The 20,169-nt window shown below is 33.3% G+C and overlaps 1 protein-coding gene across 1 annotated transcript in view; it reads left to right on the top strand.

Annotated features, from left to right (window-relative positions):
* SGPP1 (sphingosine-1-phosphate phosphatase 1) overlaps positions 1–19,902 on the top strand; it is a 58,986-nt gene extending 39,084 nt beyond the window's left edge. Inside the window, exons 2-3 of the mRNA XM_031952700.1 lie at positions 8,942–9,031; positions 17,758–19,902. Coding sequence (XP_031808560.1) covers positions 8,942–9,031; positions 17,758–18,309 — 642 coding nt within the window. The 3' untranslated portion in view covers positions 18,310–19,902. The remainder of the gene's footprint in view (positions 1–8,941; positions 9,032–17,757) is intronic.
* Positions 19,903–20,169: the final 267 nt, after the last annotated feature.

Genomic DNA, 20,169 nt, shown 5'->3' with positions numbered 1-20,169 from the left:
AAATCAAGGTCATGTGTTCCAGTAGTACATATATAAAGTTAAGGGCTTCAGGAGAAAGCCCTCAAAACATTGAGTGGCCTTTTTATATAGAAGGACTTAGATTAGGCACATAGACAGGATAGGTTATGTTTTGCATTGTTGTAGAAAGTATCTTTCCCTTGATAAGATTACAGTCTGTCAAGTATAGAAGGAATCCTATTTGGGAAACTTGAGTGTGTTCTCTCTCTCTCTCTCTCTCTCTCTCTTTCTCTTTCCTTCCTCCCCCCCCCCCCATTTTCTTTCAAAATTCTTTTTATTTACATTTTCTCTATCCTTTATGTGTGTGTAATGACCTTTAGATATTAAGATTTTTTCTTCTACTTTTTGGTTTCCTCTTTGAAAATTGATCCTGTGACATCTTCACAGTGAACTTCAGATTTACTAGCATGGACCTGTTTTCTATATGTCTTGTCTCATTCTACTGTTCTTCCAGTCTTGGTTTTTTTTTTTTTTTTTTCTCTCTTTTTTTTTTTTTAGTATCATTTTTCCTTTCTCATTACAGCATTGTGATGTTGGAATCCAAATGTGGTAATGATGAGATCTAGATATGGAGTATCTAAATGAAATTAGGGTTTAATTGAGGTCCAGTGGCAGGTTTGGGGTACAGGGAGTCAAATAGAGCTCCCTTGAAACCCTTTTGGATTCAGCGTAAGGATACAGAGTTAAATGAGGTCTAGTAGCGGCTCGAGAGTCCCCCGCAAAGGAATTTACAGGCCCGAAAACCTAGATTGATAAAAGACGTTTATTATGGGGTTTGGAAGTAAGGTTAAAGTATAGTTAAGGAATTAGGTGAGAAAAAAAGAGAGGAGGGCACCGGAAACAGGGTTCCAGTGGACAGAGAGTCCTTAGTGCCAGGCATGGTGCTGACATGTTTCAACCCTCTGCAAAGAGAGGGCACCAGCTTGACTCTTTTATAATGAGAGATTTGACTAAAGGGGCCCATGAGTGGAGTCCCAAGTTGGCTTCTTGCTGGATTTCAATGGGGGGCTAGAGTTTGCTTGATGGGGGTTGGGAAACCTGAGCAGATCAGTAGAATGGGAGCTGGGAGAGCCTGATCTCCTATTGGAATTCAAAGGGATCTGACCAGGATTTGTGAATCAAGGTCCTTGCTTCCTGAATTGATAATGCATCAGCTAGGAAGGGTTCAGAAAGGAATAAATCAATCTAGTTTCTTAAAGGGATCACAACCCACATCATTACCTCTATTGTTATTGTTGGTGAAAAGTTTGTCTTAGGAATATTTTAAGATCTTTGTCATTTTTTTGTCTGTTCATTATTTGTCCTTCCCTCCTTATTTCTCTCCCTCCCTTCTTTCCTCCCTCTCTCCCTTCCTTCCTTCCTCCCTCCCTCCCTTCCTTCCTTCCTTTCTTTTTCCTTCCCTTCTTTCCTTCTTTCCTCCCTCCCTCCCTCCTTCCCTCCTCCCTTACATGTTTTGGCATGGTGGAGTTTCTCATCAAGCTTTCTTTGGACTTGTTTTTTCCATCCTTTGTTTCTTGTTTTATTCATGAGGTAATTAAATCCTACTCGTTCTTCTTCCATTATTCTAAACCAATATTGTTCTGGCTATATACATTACCCTTCTTGACTGAAAAACCAAGTGTTACCTAGATGAGGACTGCCTTATCAGTGTTGTCTTTGTTGTGGCAGTTGACTTATATAGGCTAAATTTCTTTAGAAAATGGTGAGGTAATTGTGTCTTTTGTTAACAGTTTACAATTTTTCAGTAGCTTATTTAAATAGGTCATGTTGAAGTTGTCTCAGTTGTGTGCCATAACTTCTCATTTTTATTTTTTCTTCTTCTTATGGTTTTTGTTCTAACAGCTCAGTGGCCTGAATGTTACATGGATAGCTAATTTAAAAATAATTCCTAGCTTCCTTCCAACCTCCTTTCAAGTGCCACCTCCTGCAGATAGATAGTTCATTTTGATCTCTCTTCCCACCCTATCCCAGGTACTAATGCTCCAAGAAATTACTTTGTCACTACTTTGTATGTATGTTTTAGTTATTTTTCTTTGAATGTATTGTTTCCACCATATAATGTAGGCTCCCTGAGAAAAGGGATTATTTCATCTTTGTGTCTGTGAATCTAGCAACATAGCATACTACCTATTTTATGCTAAGCATTTGATGGTAAATGTTTGATGAATTCATGAAGAAATGACTCCTATATAAATCAGTTATTGCCTATTTACTAAAATATAAACTATTTCATTAGAATTAGGAAGCTGTTACTTGGTGCTCACTATGTCTAGTACATTTTGACTTTCTTATAGATAGTATTCCGGTTACAATTGTAGTATATAGTTTACAAGTCCTGTACTCTGGTTTCCTTTTCCTGCTCTGTGGAACATCTAGGTGGTACAGTGAACAGTGTGTTGGACTTGGACTTAGGAAAACCTGAGTTAAAATTCTGCCTCAGCTCTGGGACCCTAGGCAAGTAACTTAATGCCTCAGTTCCTTTTTTGTAAAATGGGATTATCTCACAGGATTGTTATGAGGATCAAATGAGATAACATGAAAGCTCTTTGCAAACTTTAAAGTACTATGTAAATAATAAGTGTTATTGTTTTGCTTTCTTTCCTTATGCCAAATGTGCCCAGAATCATTAAATATTGAAGTATTTGTAATCTTATTGATTTCTTCATAGTTTTTCTCTACCTCTTCATCCTCTGCTATAGATCTTGGTAATTGAAACATTACAATATGAGACAACCAAGTGACCAATGAAACTGTTTCTTGTTGTCTTTAGATCACATAAAAAAAATTCCAGAGTCCTTTATTTACTTGTCTAAATAGAATCTTTGAACCAACCTTCCATTTAGCTCTTAAGTTCCTTTTTTTCCCCCTTCTACACTTAGCATGGTGCCTGGCACATAGTAAGCACTTAATATAATCAATTGTTTTCATTTATACTGAGAAGTCAAGTTTGATAAGATTGCAATGCTATGTTATATCGCTGGGTGGGTAAGTAACAATCTCACACTTAAGAGAATCAAGAGCTAAATTAATGTTTATAGATGGAATTCTAAGCACATTTTGCCCTCAGGGTGGGCTGTCTGATATTTTTCCTAGTTTTGTAAGTTGTCATGAATGACCTATGTGGTGAGATGAGCCTTTTTATACTTATCTGCTGATCATCAGAAAGCATACATACTCAATTCTTGGGACCATGCTCTGTGCCGCATGACCATCAGATGCTCACCCTGGATTTTTGAAAACTTAAACTGAATGTAGCATAAGTTATAATAGATTTCTAACTATGAGGAAGGGTCTTGAGTATGAGACTAGCAACTTAAGGAAAAAAGCAACCTTATGTAATTAAAATAAATATAAACTTGGACCATTTACTTCAAAAATATATCACTCATTTAAAAATCCAGGGGGAAATCAAAGAAGGACAAGTTGATGGGAGAAAAATAGGATTTTTTTTTTTTTTTTGGTAAGTGATATAATAGAGCAAAAATGTTCCTTGTCCATTTCATTTTTAGTTTAACTGTCTTGGATAAGGAATAGCAAGATCATCTCAAAGAACTATGTAAGATCATTTAATACGATCAACTTAATCAACTTAATACAAGTCAAGTCATTTCAGATCTTTCAAGTATCAAAAGTTTCTTTTTGAATGACAAATTTATTAGAGATAATATTTAACAGAATATGTTTACGTATATTGTTATGTTTTATCTTAACTCTGTCAGGTAGATAATAATATGAATAGCTAAAGTAATAGCAAATACTATTTGTAAGTAATAGCAGATACTAAATAGCAAAATAATAGCAAATAGTAAAATCTCCTGTTCCAACTTTTCTTCTTCTTCCCTCCCATCCCTTCCCCCAGATGGCAGGTAGTACAATACATGTTAAATATATTAAAATATATGTTAAATATGATATATGTATACATATTTATACAGTTATCTTGCTGCACAAGAAAAATCAGCTTTAGAAAGAAGATAAAAATAATCTGAGAAGGAAAACAAAATTGCAAGCAGATAATAATAAAAAGAGTAGAAATGCTGACATAGCCTTTATTTTAATTCAACAGAAAATGCATAACATGCAGAAGACCCAGAGATGCCCAAGAATAGATAGATATATGGAAAGTATTTATGTTACTCAACCCATCAGTAGTTCCCCAAGAAAGGAACCAAATTTAAGTTTCTTTCAGGACACCTTTTGTTCATCAACCAATTTAGCAATGTTTCCTAAGCACCTTTTGTACTAGGCATTGTGCTAAGCACTGATGATTTAAAAAAAACAAAAAAGAAGCAAAAGAATGTCTCAGACCTCAAGAATCTTTCAATCTAATAGAGGATATAACATGCAAACAAACATATACAAATAAACCATATATAGCATAAGTAAGAAATAATTAAAAGACAAGGTGATCGAATTAAGAAGAGTTAGGAAAGAGTTGTTGGGATTTAGGAGAAGCCAGGGAAATCAGTGAATGGAGGTAAGTAAGGAGCATTCAAAGCGTAGGGGACAGCCAGAGAAAATGCCCAGAGCCAAAAATGTCTTTTGTGGAACAGCCAGAATCAACCAGTTTGTAAGGTGTAAGCAGACTAGAAAGGTAGGAGCAGGATAGGTTATGAAGGGCATTGAATAACAAATGCAGGTTTTTATATTTGATCCTGAAGGTAATGGGGAACCACTGGAATTTATTTAGTAGAGGCGGGGGACATGATCAAACCTAAGTTTTAGGAAAATTACTTTGGTGGCGGAATATAGGATGGCTTAGAGTAGGGAGAGATTTGAGGCAGGCAGATCCACCAGCAGACTATTGCAGTAGTACAAATGTGAGGAAATAAAGGCCTACACCAAGGTAGTGCCTGTGTCAAAGTTGAGAAGGGGGTGTATTTGAGAGATGTTTCAAAGGTGAAATTTGTGGTCTTCTCTTCTTTTGTATAATATGATGGTTCTCTGTGAGCAGGTTTCTTGGGAAGGTTTCTGGAGGCATCCGTAGTTTCAGTTCCAAGTAATAATCACCTCAAACACAGCCAGGTGTTAAAAGTTTAAATCCTTTATTGTCTCCTTTAAAATAGCCTGGTTATATTTCTTAGAGGCCTATTTCCCTCCTTGGTTCCAAGAGCTCTTGCAGCTTGTCTGCCATCTTTAGCCTCCAGCTCTCTCTGAATCTTGTTTCTATTCCTCCGAATCCTTTGTTCTGCCCGACTGCAGTCTCTAGCTTGTCAATCTCCCAAACTCACTGACTTTTGGCTTTCAATCTTTTTCAACTGACTTCTCCTGACTGAACTCAGCTCTTTTTATGTTCTTTTAGAGATGTAAATTCAAAGATTGACTCCTCCTCTGAGAGTGGGATTATGGGAGGTGTGAATTCACAAAGTTACAAAGTTAACTTTGTATCCTGTACAAAGGTACAAATATTTTTCTCCTTGTGAGACTCCAATACTTGTGAGTATTGTGTGTACTTGGAGTACTTGTGGAGTACTTGTGAACTCCAATATGTGAGCTCTAATGTGTAAACTCTTAAAGGTGTAAACACAAGCATTGTTTCTATCAACTCTAATGACTTAACACTTTGTAAGGATTCTAACAGAAATTGACAGGCCTTTGTAAGATATTGGATATGGCACTATTGACCAGAGAAATGCAAATTAAGACAACTCTGAGATATCACTACACATCTTTCAGATTGGCTAAGATGACAAGAAAAGTTAATGCTGAATGCTGGAGGGATGTGGGAAAACAGGGATACTAATACATTGTTGGTGGAACTGTGAAGGGATCCAACCATTCTGGAGAACAATTTGGAACTAACTATGCTCAAAAAGTTATCAAACTGTGCATACCCTATGATCTAGCAGTGTCTCTACTGGGCTTATATTCCAAACAGATCTTAAAGGAGGGCAAGGGACCCACATGTGCAAAAATGTTTGTGGCAGCCCTGTTTGTAGTGGCTAGAATCTAGAAACAATGTCTCCCCATTATTTGGAGAATGGTTAAATAAATTATGGTATATATGAATGTTGTGAATATTATTGTTCTGTAAGAAACTACCAACAGGATGCTTTCAGAGAGGCCTGGAGAGACCTCATGAACTGATACTAAGTAAAATGAGTAGAACCAGGAAATCATTGTACATGGCAACATCAATATTATATGATGATCAATTCTGATGAACATGATTCTTTTCGATAATGAGATGATTGATAACCAGTTCCAGTGATCTTGTATTGAAGACAACCATCTACATCCAGAGAGAGGATTGTAGGAACAGAATGTGGATCACAACATAGCATTCTCATTCTTTTTGTTGTTGTTTGCTTGCATTTTATTTTCTTACTCATTTACTTTCTTTTTTTTGATCTGATTTTTCTTGTGCAGCAAGAGAATTGTATAAATATGTTTGTACATATTGGATTTAACATATTTTAACATGTTTGACATATAATAGATTGCCTGTGTTGGAGAAAGGGGTGAGGAGAAGGAGGAGAAAATTTGAAACACAAAGCTATGCAAGGGTCAATGTTGTCAAATTATCCGTACATATGTTTTGAAAATAAAAAGCTTTATTAAAAAAAGAGAGATTAGATGTGGGGGGAGGGAGATAGTGATGAGTCCATAATAATGTGGAGATTGTGAGTCTGAGGAACTCAGAGGATAATAGAGAAGTTAGGAAGAGAGAAGGAGAGGGAAACATACTAAGTTCTGTTTTGGACATACTGAATTCAAGATGTCTTATAAAGTCAGTTGGAGATGTGAGACTGGAGGTCAGCAGCAATAGGTAAGGGCAAGATAGGTAGATTTAAATCAATGAGAACTGATGAGATCATCAAATGAAGAAATAAAAAGAGAAATTAGAAAAGAAGGCCCTACTGAACCCAGAGAGACACTTGAAAGTATTAGAGAGTTTAATCTGGGTGATCAGCAATGTCAAAGGTTGCAGACATTCCAGTAAAGCCCTTATTTTCACAAAGTTCTATACAGTCTCCCAAAATGATATATAACATCATAAACATATTTTGAGGGACTGCTGAACTATTCCCTTCTCATTGGATTGCATTGTTTGAGTCATGCATGGCCATGCTACAACTCTAGCTTTCTCCCTTTTTTCTGAAGTGTATCCTGAATCAAAAAATTTCTCGTCTTTTGAATATAAAATCCTTTAAATCTTGAACTAGGGGTTGCCTGCAAAGTAATTACCAAAACTAGTGCTATTCAAAAAATTTTCCTCTTCTGATAAAATGCTTGCTTTTAGAATCACATTGACTAGGAAATCCAGAAGTCTCTGTCTTCACCAGGAATTGGTGCTATAGACATTGTTCATGAACTTCTCATATGCTAAAAGGCTGCACATCTATTTATTTCTGTCACATTCTTCAATGGGAAATCCGTATCTTCCAATTGCTACCACTTATTGAGCTGGGAAAGTCTATCATTAAGAGCTTTCCTCTCAGGCCATAAACCATGTACTTCTGTAGCAAGCCACCATTTTGACATAAATCCTAAAACTCCACGTCCTGAAGGGAGAAAAGGACCAATTATTGGCTCACTTGTGTAGAGCACAGGAAGGAGTAGTTCCTCTGATGTGAATTTATCCTCCTAATTCTCAGGCATCTCATTACTTTCAAAGCGTGTATTCATTAATACCCAATCACTAATGTGCCAGAATTTACACATGTACTTCTTGGTAAGGTGCCTCTGAGATGCTGACAAACAAAGAGCCACATTATCCCTTGATCTCATCAGGTTGGTTGGGAAACTCATCAAATTGAACAGGATCTTTACTGTTAACTAACACTTTTCCTCCACTATATTTTATATTCTCATTTCTGTTAAATATTTCCTGTTCCAGAAAATCAAATTTTGGTGCTTTGAGGCACAGTGATCCATGGGAGAGAGAATTCGGAATAGCTCCCTTGTACCTTAGCTGGCAGAGTTAATTAAATGTTGAACCAGGAATCAAGACCTGAGTTCAAATCAGGTCACAGAAACTTATTAGCTTTGTGACCCTGGGCAAGTCATTTAACGTTACTCTGTCTGCCTTGGTTTCTGCATTTATAAAACAGGGATAATACTAGCATCTGCCTTCCAAGGTTTTTACAGAAATTTATAAAATGCTTTGCAAATTTTTAAGAACTTTAGAAATAACAATTATTGTTGTCATTAACTTGGGGGGGCTCTTACATTTAGCCTCTTCTTGACTGCCTTTCCCATTCTCCATAAAATATATGATTCTTAGAAATTCCTCGATTCAAATTGGCAGGATTTTTTGAGGATCCAGAGTTCCCATAACTAAAGGAGATATTATTCTCTGACATAGTTATACAAATTCAATTAGCAAAGTTACTCTCATCATATTGATTGAGAAACTTAGCACATTGAACAGGGACTCTCTTAATCAATACTTACATAAATCTTCATGTCTTTAATGTGTTTATGATTTTTCTGCTGGGCAAGTAATCACAGAATATCCATGGTTTACTTATGTCATATTCCATCTGAGGCATTATAGACAACTGCTTGTGAGTGGGCAAATTCCAGAGTTAAAGGAGGGCCCATATGTGCCTAGAAATAGGGAGAAAGAATCTGTGTTAAAAGAAGAGAAAATATTAACTGAGATCAATTATTTGAGGTCAAATTATAGGTTGAGAGAGAGGGTCACATAGACTTGGTGGGTAAAAATTCAGGCCTGGGAAATCAAAGTTAGGAAGTCAATGTCATAATCCTAAAAGATTCCCAAAGTTTAGTCTTGTTATTGTGTCTGTTTATTTTTTACCCTATCCCCTCCTAGACTGATGAGCTAGTATGATCTGGAGCCTTTTCTAGAAATGAATGCTAAAAAGGAGCCCTGGTTTATTTACATCTTAGAATATTAGAGCATTTATTATATTAAGCTCAATTCAAATATAACTTTTTCTCTTTTTTCCCCCTGTAGTATCCTCTTATATATGGACTGGTTTTTGCTACCTGCTGGTGTTCTCTGGTTTGTCTGAGTAGGATTTACTTGGGAATGCACTCCATTCTGGTAAGAAAAATGTTGCCCTTCATATTTCTTATATCTTGCAGAATTAACAAGCAATTTTATCACAATGATAAACTCATATGAAATCTAAATGGGAAAATAATTTGCAGTTCTTTTAATTTGTTTTCCAAAAATATCAACATGTAGTGCAGCTTACCAAAATTTAAATACAGTAATTAAAATCTCTTCCCTTCACTAAATAGGCTTCTAAATCAGTTCTAGCAATACCTTTAAGTCAATCAATAGTTATGCTTTAACCTTGCCAAAGTTTTAAAGAAAATTTGATTTACATAATTTTAAAATAAATCTAATGGGAACATAAGCTTGAATATCCAAATTTTTTTGTAGGTTAAAGCAACTGAATGAAAATTTAAAGTGAAAAGAAAAAATAGGAACAGAAGAAAAAGCACTTTTTTGATACTTGTGTATCTGCCTTGTCTCATTTAGAATATAAACTTCTCAAAGGTAAAGACTTTAGCTTTTTTATATGTTATGGATACTCAAGTATTTGTTAGTAACAATCAGCTAATATCAGTTGGGGAAGGGTAATGCCTGTGAATGAGGAAGAGATTTTCACATTTCCTTCCATCTACTGACATTCACCTAGTCTTCCAGATTTTAATTTTCTTCTTATTCAAGCCTTGCCCTGGTCTAGTTATGAAAACTGACAGTTGCTGAAAAAGTGAACCCAAAGTATACTTTAAAAAATCCCATTTCAGTTACTGCTAATTGGCAATAGTTCAATACTTTCTCTAGTAGGTGAGATCTTTTATGTGACTGTACAACTGCATGCTATTTATCAGTAGGATAGAACATCAGGTGATTTAGTGGGCATGTGCTTTTCAGCTTGTATAATAGCAGTCTTAAGGAAAGGTTCAGGTTTTATGGCTGTGCTTAGAATCATAAAACATTAGAAATGAAAGGGACTTTAGATTTAGTCTAGTTCCCTCATTTTGCACATGAAGAGATTGTGTTCTAAGGAATTCTGATATTAAATATATTCTTCTCTTCCTCCTCCTCTCTCTCTCTCTCTCATTCAGATTCCTTACTTCCAGATAGCATTTACTATTACTTAGTGATTTCTAGAAGGCATCAAACCGCACTTTAATGACAAATTTGTTTGCTTTTAATTATTTATAAATCCTTTAAATTGCCATTTTATTTCTGGAATACTTTTTTTTTTTCTTTCTGATCCTTTTCCCTTAAGTTTATGGTCAGAATAATTTTTATTATATATATATATGTTTCAACTGATGAATGTATTATCTGGATACCCTATGTCCTTTATTTTAGTTTTTCTCTGAAAATTATGAAAGTTTTCATATAATGGATTTCCTGAAAATCAGTTATAACAAGTTTAAAAAAATTTTTTTTAATAGAATAGGTAGGTTAACAAAGTAGTAGCGTTTTAGACATTTCTTTGAGGTAGACAAATGACTGATAGGGCTCTTTTTTTTTTTTTTTTTTTTTGAGGCAGTTGGGGTTAAGTGACTTGCCTAGGGTCACACAGCTAGGAAGTGTTAAGTGTCTGAGACCAGATTTGAACTCAGATCTCCTGACTTCAGAGCTGGTGCTCTATCCACTGTGCCACCTAGCTGCCCCAGATAGGTCCCTTTTTAACTTTTTGATTTGAAATTTATTTTTCAAACATGTTTATTAGATATAAATAAGAAATCTGGTCTTAAAAACTTACATATTCTCAAGAATAACTGCCATTTTAAATATAGTTTCTCCCCACTACAATCTAACCTCCTCATAACTAACTGCCAAAGTGATTTTCCTAAAGCACAGGTCTGACCAACTTGATAAACTCTAATGATTTCTTGTTACTTCAAGCCATAAATAGAAACTCCTCTGATTAGTTTTTAAAACCATTTACAAATTCTTTCAGCTTACCTTTCAAGCTTTAAAGTACATTACTCATCTTCAGGTAAATCCATCTCTGTGCCTTAGCACTGGCTATATTTCATACCTGAAATGTGCTCATTTTCTCCTTTGCCTTATAAAATAGGAATCCTTTATTTCTTTCAAACCTCAGCTGAAAAGCTGCCTTCTACATGAAGCTTTTCCTGATTTTCCCCAGTTGCTAGTTGCCTTTATTCCAAATTATTATTATTATTATTTTTTTGTCTATCTGTCTATGTACATGTTTTCCAGGATTAGATTATAAACTCTGTGAGGATAGGGACTGCTTCTTTTTTGTCTTTGTTTCCCAGACATCTCATAAATGTTTGTTGATTGAGTGGGTGTATCTCTTTAAATGTAACAGAATTTATTAGGCATTTATTATGTGCTAGGTCCTATTCTGGACAGTAGAAATTTTTTAAAAAATAAATAATTTGTTTCCTCAAAGATTTTATGTTCTCCTTTAAATTTTGATTTAAAAGGTAGTACTTATAATAATCAATTTTTATATAGCATATTGAGATTTACAAAGGGATTTTCTCACAACTTGAAATAGGTCTTGTAAATCCCATTCCCAATTTATAAGTGGCAAAGCTGAGATCAGACATGGTCAACAGTTGTTGAAAAGTAGAAAGGAAATATACATTGATATAATTCCCTAAGATTGTGCTTTGTGTGTACATTATTTAGTGAAGTATAAGATATTTCTGATCCTATGATCCAAGATCATTTAAAAAAGTGAACCCAAGTTCACTTTTTTTTTAATATCTTTAGTGAGGTTAAGTCTTTGAATAAGTTAAAAAAGATGTATGAAAGAAATGGGTATATGATAGCATTATCCATGATTTTGACCATCTTCCTCCTTTGACTTTCAAGGTCAGTTCTGCAGAACAGCCTATCAGTCAGAAGAGCTACTGTTTTTTTTAGGCTTTTGTGTGTTATCACTAATGGAACATGCCCTTTGTTTTCTTGACATTAAAAAGTTCAGATCAAGGACAAGTTGATAGAATTATCAGTAATAATTGTATAGACATGACTATGCAAAATCAATAAGGTTCTATCTTACCAATTTTTATTACTCAATATTTGAGTTGTTACTGATAACCCCTTTTTATTTACATTATGGCACTTGACAAAATCACAAATGATAACCTCCTAAATTGCTAATACTTTAAATTTTAATATCTTTCTTAATTCAAGTTAGTTTCTTTGATACTGTGTTACTCTCCTCAGTGTTTACTCTAAAATTAGTTTGGAAGAGCAAGCAGTGATTTTTCTGTAATTTATGAATGAATGACTATATGACTTTTTAGAGCAGTCATCTGAGTTCAATGATTAGGAATTGTAAAAATCTACTCTGAATTCCACAATGGCAACTTTATTCAGCATTTATTTTGTGCTCTATTTTTTAATTAAAATGTAATATAAAATATAATTTTATAATTAAACTATAAAGTATTGACTGACCTCTTACTAAGTAGTACTGTGGTCACTGGGAATATAAAGACAAAAATGAAGGAATCTTTTTCTCACAAACATTTTATTGGGGGGAAACAACATATAATAATTTATTATATTTTCTCAATGTTGCTGTTAGTTGTAATAGTTTCCATAGTCTACTGGAAAGTAGTAAAAGAGCTTAATATAATTTTTTTGTTTAAAACAAACTTTCAAATTTTAATTACTTAAAAAAATCAAACCTTATTTGAAAATTATTTGAATCAAATCATCTCTGAAGAATTATTTTGTTCTTATGCATTTGTGATATTACTACTTAATGTATTATAGCTTGGGCCTACAACTACAGCATATTTAAAAGTCTTTTTGTAGTTATGCAACTATTTTGGAAAAATAGTGATGGATATTGAAATTATTAAGCTATGGCAGTACCTCTATTAATAAAAGAACTGTCTTGTAACAGTATATTTTATTATCAGAAATTTCATTCCTTGAGACAGAAAAAAGCAACATATTAATCTTATGAGGCCTCAATTTTCTTTTGTATAAAATAGGTGATTTTCAGATCTTTACCTGCTCTAATATTCTATGAGTCTTTTGGGAATCTACGACATTATGAATTTTTTTGGAAATAGTATTATACCATAAGTTTTATAGTGGTCATTAGTGCTCTGAAGATATTTGAATATAGGCTGGATGAATAATTTGTCAGGTATATCATATAGAAGATTCATAGTTTGGACAAATTATTTCTAAAACTTTTTAGCTCATTCATCCTGTGACCCCTCTGATCATTTTTAGAGCTCAAAAGTTTTCCACAATACTTACCTTAACTCTTTGCAATATGTTTTACTTTAAAAAATATTTTTAATCATAAATTTAATTTGTTGGAGTGCTTATTTGCAGAAATTTTAATTAAATTTAACTAATAAAAGTGAGCTTTTTATTATTAGTTTATACTTTTCGTGCTAATTTTTGGCATCAGATGGACTTTTTACTGGCTCAAATACAGGGTCCCTCATATTCATTATGTTAATTATTTGTTCCTTGGTTCTAGGCCAATTTTATCAAGTTTATTTGCTCTTACTGGCAAGGACACTGTCTTAAATGATTAAATAGTTTAACCATTATAGCCACCAGGTAATATTTTTATGTAAAAGTACAAATTGACTTAGGTGAATAGCTTTCAGTTTCAAAAGTTTTCTATGGTTAAAGTTCAGTGGTTAAAAAAAAATTTAAGACATTTCAGTGAGTCCAGTTTAAAAAAAAAAGTTTAATAAGATAATGTGAAACAAACTTTATTTAAAAACAAAATTTTAGAGGAAATACATTCTGCCTAAAATAGGCTTTAGTTTTTAAAAATTCTTAATATAGGTTAATTTCATTTGTATTAACCTCATAAAACACATTTTATAACATGTATGATTTCATGGAAGTAGAAATCCTTGTGATAGCTAATATGTGAAGAATGAACTAAGTTTTAGATATTTGTCTTACAAAACAGGTAAGGGAATTCCCTCTCTGGGTGCAGATGTGTAGCTGCTCTTTAATGATGTTTAGAGCTCTTCAAGCTCTGAGCTAAGAGCTTGTTAACTAAGTCAGGGCTACAAAGTACTAGCCTCAGAGTCAATACACATTTCTTCCCAAGTTGTCCTGATTTTTGATACCACAATCACATAGTTCCACTTGATATTAAAAAAAAGTTATTAAATGTTTCAGCATAGTATATAGTTTTAAAATCTAAAACATTATTAATGGTGAATAGAAAAAATAATTAACAGCTTTCTGTTGTTATAACCAAATATACAGAGGCATTTGTTTGTTTTTGTTCTTTCTTCCATAAAAAATCCCATTTAATGGGTAGGAGAGAACACAGTAATAAGCAAAGGACAGTCACACATGGGTTTGTGAAAGACTAAAACTTTGGAGGTTTGGTGTGTTTTTGTTTTTGGTTGTTTTGTTTTTTTGTTTTTTAATATCTTAAGTCTGAGGTTTAAAGACTAGACCTAGAGCCCCATGTTAAAGTATTTCCCTCTCCGATTCCTATAGCAGTCAGATAAAGTTGTGTTTGAAACAGAGCAGATAAATAGTATAATGTAAACCAGTCCATTAAACTTAGAAATTGCAGGTATGGTGCATACTAGCTGTGTATCTTAGGACAAGTTGTCCATTTCTCTGAGCCTGTTTTCTTATCTACAAAATAGACATAATTGGATAACATTGATCATTAGTCCTCTTAACACTTGCTCTACTTTTCTTACAGAGCTGTCATTAGGGACAAATGAGTTAATATAGGTAAAGTACTTTTTAAAATTAAAGTTTTATGAGTGTTTGAAATTATTATAATAGTAGAATTCTTTACTCTGAAATTTATTTATATAAAACTCTTAAGACAACTTAAGGAATGAGATTTTGTAAATTTTTCATTTGCAATTTTTCATTCTTTAAAAGTTTTTAAAGAACAAGCCTTTTAAAAGTTAGTTGATGATTTGCTATTTTCATTCATCTCTACTGTTCCATGGAAATTCTTTTAATCATTGATAAAAAAATGTTAGTGCCCATTAGGTGTCAGGATACTTTCTTAGGCTCTGAAAATGTCTTCTATTTATTTTGTTCTTTATAATTTCTGAACATTAATCTTTGATTATTTAATGATTGTTCTTTCTGTTTCCATTTTCATCATTAGATTGTTTCCATATCTTTGTTTACATCATGTTTTTATCAGTTCATGTAAATCTTTACATGTTTCCTCTGTATTTATCAGAGTTTCTTAAACATTTGTTTCTTAAACATTGCTGTTATTGTTCAGGCCTGGCTTTGTGACCCTGTAGACCTTAGCATGCCAGTGCAGCAGCCATAAGGTTTTCTTTACAAAGATCTTGGCATTTCCTTCTCCATAAGATTAAGGCAAAAGAGTAGTTCAGTTGCTTTTTCCAGGTTCATACAACTAGAAAGTATCTTGAGGCTAAATTTGAACTCAGGTTTTCCTGACTCCAGCCCTAACACTCTATCCACTGAACCACCTAGCTACTCCAGCTTTGGGTTATGCAGAAGTCCTAATCATGGTATTGCTAGGTCAAAGAGTATGCACAGTTTAATCGCTTTTCGAGCCTATTTCCCAGTTGCTTTCCAAAATGGTCAGACAAATTCATAGCTCCACAAGCAAAAACAATACATTATTAAATCTATTCTCCCACAACCTCACTAGCATTTGCTGTTTTTCTGTTTTGTGTTACCTTTACCTAGTTTGAGAATAAGCTCCTTGAGGAGTAGGGACTGCCTTTTTGCCTCTTGCATCCTCAGTTCTCAGCACAGTGTCTGGCACATAGTAGGCATTTAATAAAAATTCATTGAATGAATAAAAGATATGAAGTAGAATCTCAAAATTGTTTAATTTTCATTGGTCTAATTATTAGTAATTTAAACCACTCTTTTGTCATAGTTATTAATAGCTTGGTTTTCTTCTTCTGGAAACTGCAGTTCATATTCCTTCACTATTTATCATTGGGGAATGATGAGTCACATGTTTGACCTTTTTTTCCCTAGTTGTATAAAGGGAAATTCTTTTTTTTTTTTTTTTTTTTTTTAAATTTAATAGCCTTTTATTTACAAGTTATATGTATGGGTAAGTTTACAGCCATTAACAATTGCCAAACCTCTTGTTCCAATTTTTCACCTCTTACCCCCCACCCCCTCCCCCAGATGGCAGGATGACCAATAGATGTTAAATATATTAAAATATAAATTAGATACACAATAAGTATACATGACCAAACTGTTATTTTGCTGTACAAAAAGAATCAGACTCTGAAATATTGTACAATTAGCTTGTGAAGGAAATCAGAAATGCAGGTGGGCAAAAATATAGGGATTGGGAATTCAATGTAATGGTTTTCAGTCATCTCCCAGAATTCTTTCGCTGGACGTAGTTGGTTCAGTTCATTACTGCTCCATTGGAACTGATTTGGTTGATCTCATTGCTGAGGATAGCCAGGTCCATCAGAACTGGTCATCATATAGTATTGTTGTTGAAGTATATAATGATCTCCTGGTCCTGCTCATTTCACTCAGCATCAGTTCGTGTAAGTCTCTCCAGGCCTTTCTGAAATCATCCTGTTGGTCATTTCTTACAGAACAATAATATTCCATAATATTCATATACCACAATTTATTCAGCCATTCTCCAACTGATGGGCATCCACTCAGTTTCTAGTTTCTAGCCACTACAAAGAGGGCTGCCACAAACATTCGTGCACATACAGGTTTCCTTTCTTTAGTATCTCTTTGGGATATAAGCCCAGTAGTAACACTGCTGGATCAAAGGGTATGCACAGTTTGATAACTTTTTGAGCATAGTTCCAAACTGCTCTCCAGAATGGTTGGATTCGTTCACAACTCCACCAACAATGCATCAATGTCCCAGTTTTCCCACATCCCCTCCAACAATCATCATTATTTTTTCCTGTCATCTTAGCCAATCTGACAGGTGTGTAGTGGTATCTTAGAGTTGTCTTAATTTGCATTTCTCTGATTAATAATGACTTGGAGCATCTTTTCATATGACTAGAAATAGTTTCAATTTCTTCATCTGAGAATTGTCTGTTCATATCCTTTGACCATTTTTCAATTGGAGAATGGCTTGATTTTTTATAAATTAGAGTTAATTCTCTATATATTTTGGAAATGAGGCCTTTATCAGAACTAAAGGGAAATTCTTAAAGGGCAGAGGAGGATTATTAAGCATTGAATAATGTTTAAAAGAAATTGATATATTTTTAAGAAAAAAATTATGGCAAAAATAATTACTTTAATATAAGATAATGGATACCTATAGTAATTAATCCTTCTTCATCTCACCTCTAACATTTTTTAATGAAGTTAATTAAGGCTGTCCATAATCTTAGGTGACCTGAATCTCAGACCAGATCTGACAAAAGAGACATATTCCTCCTCTAATCAGTCCATAGCTCCAAAATTTAGTCTTTCATTTGTTATTGCATTATCTGGCCTCATATCTATAGAAATTTTATTGGAATATTTTATCAAAAGGTAAACATCTTTTTTTGAACTCTTTACAATTCACATTTCTATGATTTTTTTTATTATGACAACTTACACCTCAAATTTTAGAGAAGATTTCATTTATTTGAGAGTGCATCTCTTAAGCTTTGGTTTAATATAAAAATGGCAGAATTTTTTTTAATCTTCTATTTATTCTGTTTTATGCCTATTATGTAGATTGTTTTCTTCATATTATTGTTTTCCTAAAGTTAATAGTCCTTTAGTTTTCTGAATGTTAAAAAGTTTTAACTTTAAAAGAGCAAAATTACACCTGACTAAAACTGTTTTTTTCTTTCTATCTTCAGGACATTATTGCTGGATTCCTGTATGCACTTTTTATCTTGGCTGTCTTCTATCCATATGTGGAGCTGATTGATAACTTCAACCAAACTTACAAATATTCTCCACTAATTATCATCAGTTTACATTTAGCCTTGGGGATCTTTTCCTTCACCCTTGACACTTGGAGTACATCACGAGGAGATACAGCTCAGATCCTGGGCAGTGGTGCAGGAATTGCATGTGGATCTCATGCTGCTTACTGCATTGGTCTAATGTCAGATCCTCCTCTTGATACATTGCCATTAACTGTTCCCTTCATCACTGTGACTCGTTTTGGAAAAATCATATTGCGGATTCTAATAGGAATGGTATTTTTGCTACTAATTAGAATTGTAATGAAAAAGATCACCATCCCATTGGCCTGTAAAATATTTGGTATAAAAAGTGATGATATTCGAAAAGCAAGACAGTGCATGGAAGTTGAACTTACTTATCGTTATATAACCTATGGAATGGTTGGCTTCTCTATCACATTTTTGGTTCCTTGCTTATTTTTCTTTATTGGCCTTTCCTGATGGCCTATCATTTATGAGAAAGGCAGTATGTGAGAATAATTCTGAGGCAAAAGTCAATTCAATGCTTTTGCAGGAATTTTAAGTATTTAAGTGAACATAAAGCAGAGAGTGCGCTTTTTACCACTGCATCTGGATATTGTTTTGGAGAATGCTGAGAAGTTTCAACATTGTGAACATTATGGACATCCCTTAAGTATGATGTTTTGGGGTATTTTATGCATTTGGGTTGTAGATCTACATATAATATATTTTAAGGTATGTAATTATATATTTATGTACCTAATATATTATATGTGAGTCTAAATAAACAATGGGGCTGTATAAATAAACAAATAATATTCCTTCAGTTATGCCTTTGTATTTGGATTTAATCCAGGTACGTTGTGATAGCTTGGCAAAAAAAATTTTTTTTTCTTTATCTAGAATGTGAGCCATTTCTTAATTTAATTACATGGTTAATGAAAACAAAATTAGTATGCAAACCATTTATCTGTTTATTGTCTCTTCTTATCACCTTTCATGGTAAACTTGCTGGTCTAGAGGAGGCATTTAATGGACCAAATTTGAAGTAAAATTAACTTCTGCATTCAAAATTTTTTGGTTTTAAAAACTTTTGTTTTTTCTTTTAGTACTGTGTACAGTTTAAAGTATTTTGGTTTGCATTCATTCTAGATTTCTCTATAATGATTCAGGTACTGTATTTTACTGCTTATTAATTGTGCCTTTCTGTTGCTGAATTGAGAAATGCCATGTATACTGTGATCTAAAAATAGGACTGATAACTCTATCTTCGATGACATAATTAGGGGAATTTTTTTTTAACTTATGTTGAGAAAATTCTGAGGAGTTTAGAAGTAAACTATACATGGTAGCTTGTATGTTGATAAGAAGAATGAACTAAACTTTCTCAGTGACTTTAACAGCTAATGGATTGTGTAGTTTATAGGATTTTTTGGTTATTGCTTTATAAATTACAGGAAGATTATTATTATTTTTTTTTTTGCACATTGTCTTGACTGTATTGTAAGTTAGTATTTCTAGTAGAGAGAAATGAAATTGAAATCTAGGCCGTGGAACATTAACTCAGCTTCATTTATAATATTCTTCTTAAATTATTTCTCAAGGTCTGTGGTTGACAGTGTTAATCTTTCTGGCTTAATCCATTTACTGATAATTTAAGACAGAATAAATAATTTAAAAGAGAGTAGTTACTACTATCTCCAGATCCTATAATTTTTCAATTTTATTTCTTTATAAAACTTGGAAGCAGTATTAATTAGGCTGTCATTTATTCCGTTTACTTTTTTATACTTGAGGTTTAATTTCCTTTGAAATTAAGTTAACATTCATTTCATACAACTAAATTTTATCTATGAGGAAATTACTATGTAAACATCAGGATAACTTATTGATGATATTAATGCAATATCTATACTGTTGTACCCAGGAGTAGCCTTAAAAATATTTTTGTTTTGATAAATAGTAACTACTGCAGCTCACAGTTGATGAGACCTTGGGTTGGCAAATGGTCTAAATTTAATCTGTTAATTACAATTCAGGCATTAAAATTTAGAGGAACTGATTGATATCTATTCTTTTAAAGATGAGAAAGTAGTTTTTCTTTTCCAAATTGGAGTTCAGAAGAATGAATTTAGGAGAATATCTTCCATGAGTTGATTCTGTACTATGCTATGCATTTATATTGAGTTTAAAACAATATTAGTTTGCACATATTCATTGTGTTTTATTTTTTCTATGCTAAATATATCTAAAAATAAAACCAAATTTAAGATTTTCTTCCATTTACAGATTTTTTCCTGCACTATTTGGTAAGCATCTTGAACACATGGTTAGAATTAT

The sequence above is a fragment of the Sarcophilus harrisii genome, chromosome 2 (assembly GCF_902635505.1).
Source record: "Sarcophilus harrisii chromosome 2, mSarHar1.11, whole genome shotgun sequence".
Taxonomy (NCBI): domain Eukaryota; kingdom Metazoa; phylum Chordata; class Mammalia; order Dasyuromorphia; family Dasyuridae; genus Sarcophilus; species Sarcophilus harrisii.
The sequence above is the reverse complement of the archived record's forward strand: the minus strand, read 5'-3'. Positions and strand labels throughout refer to the sequence as shown.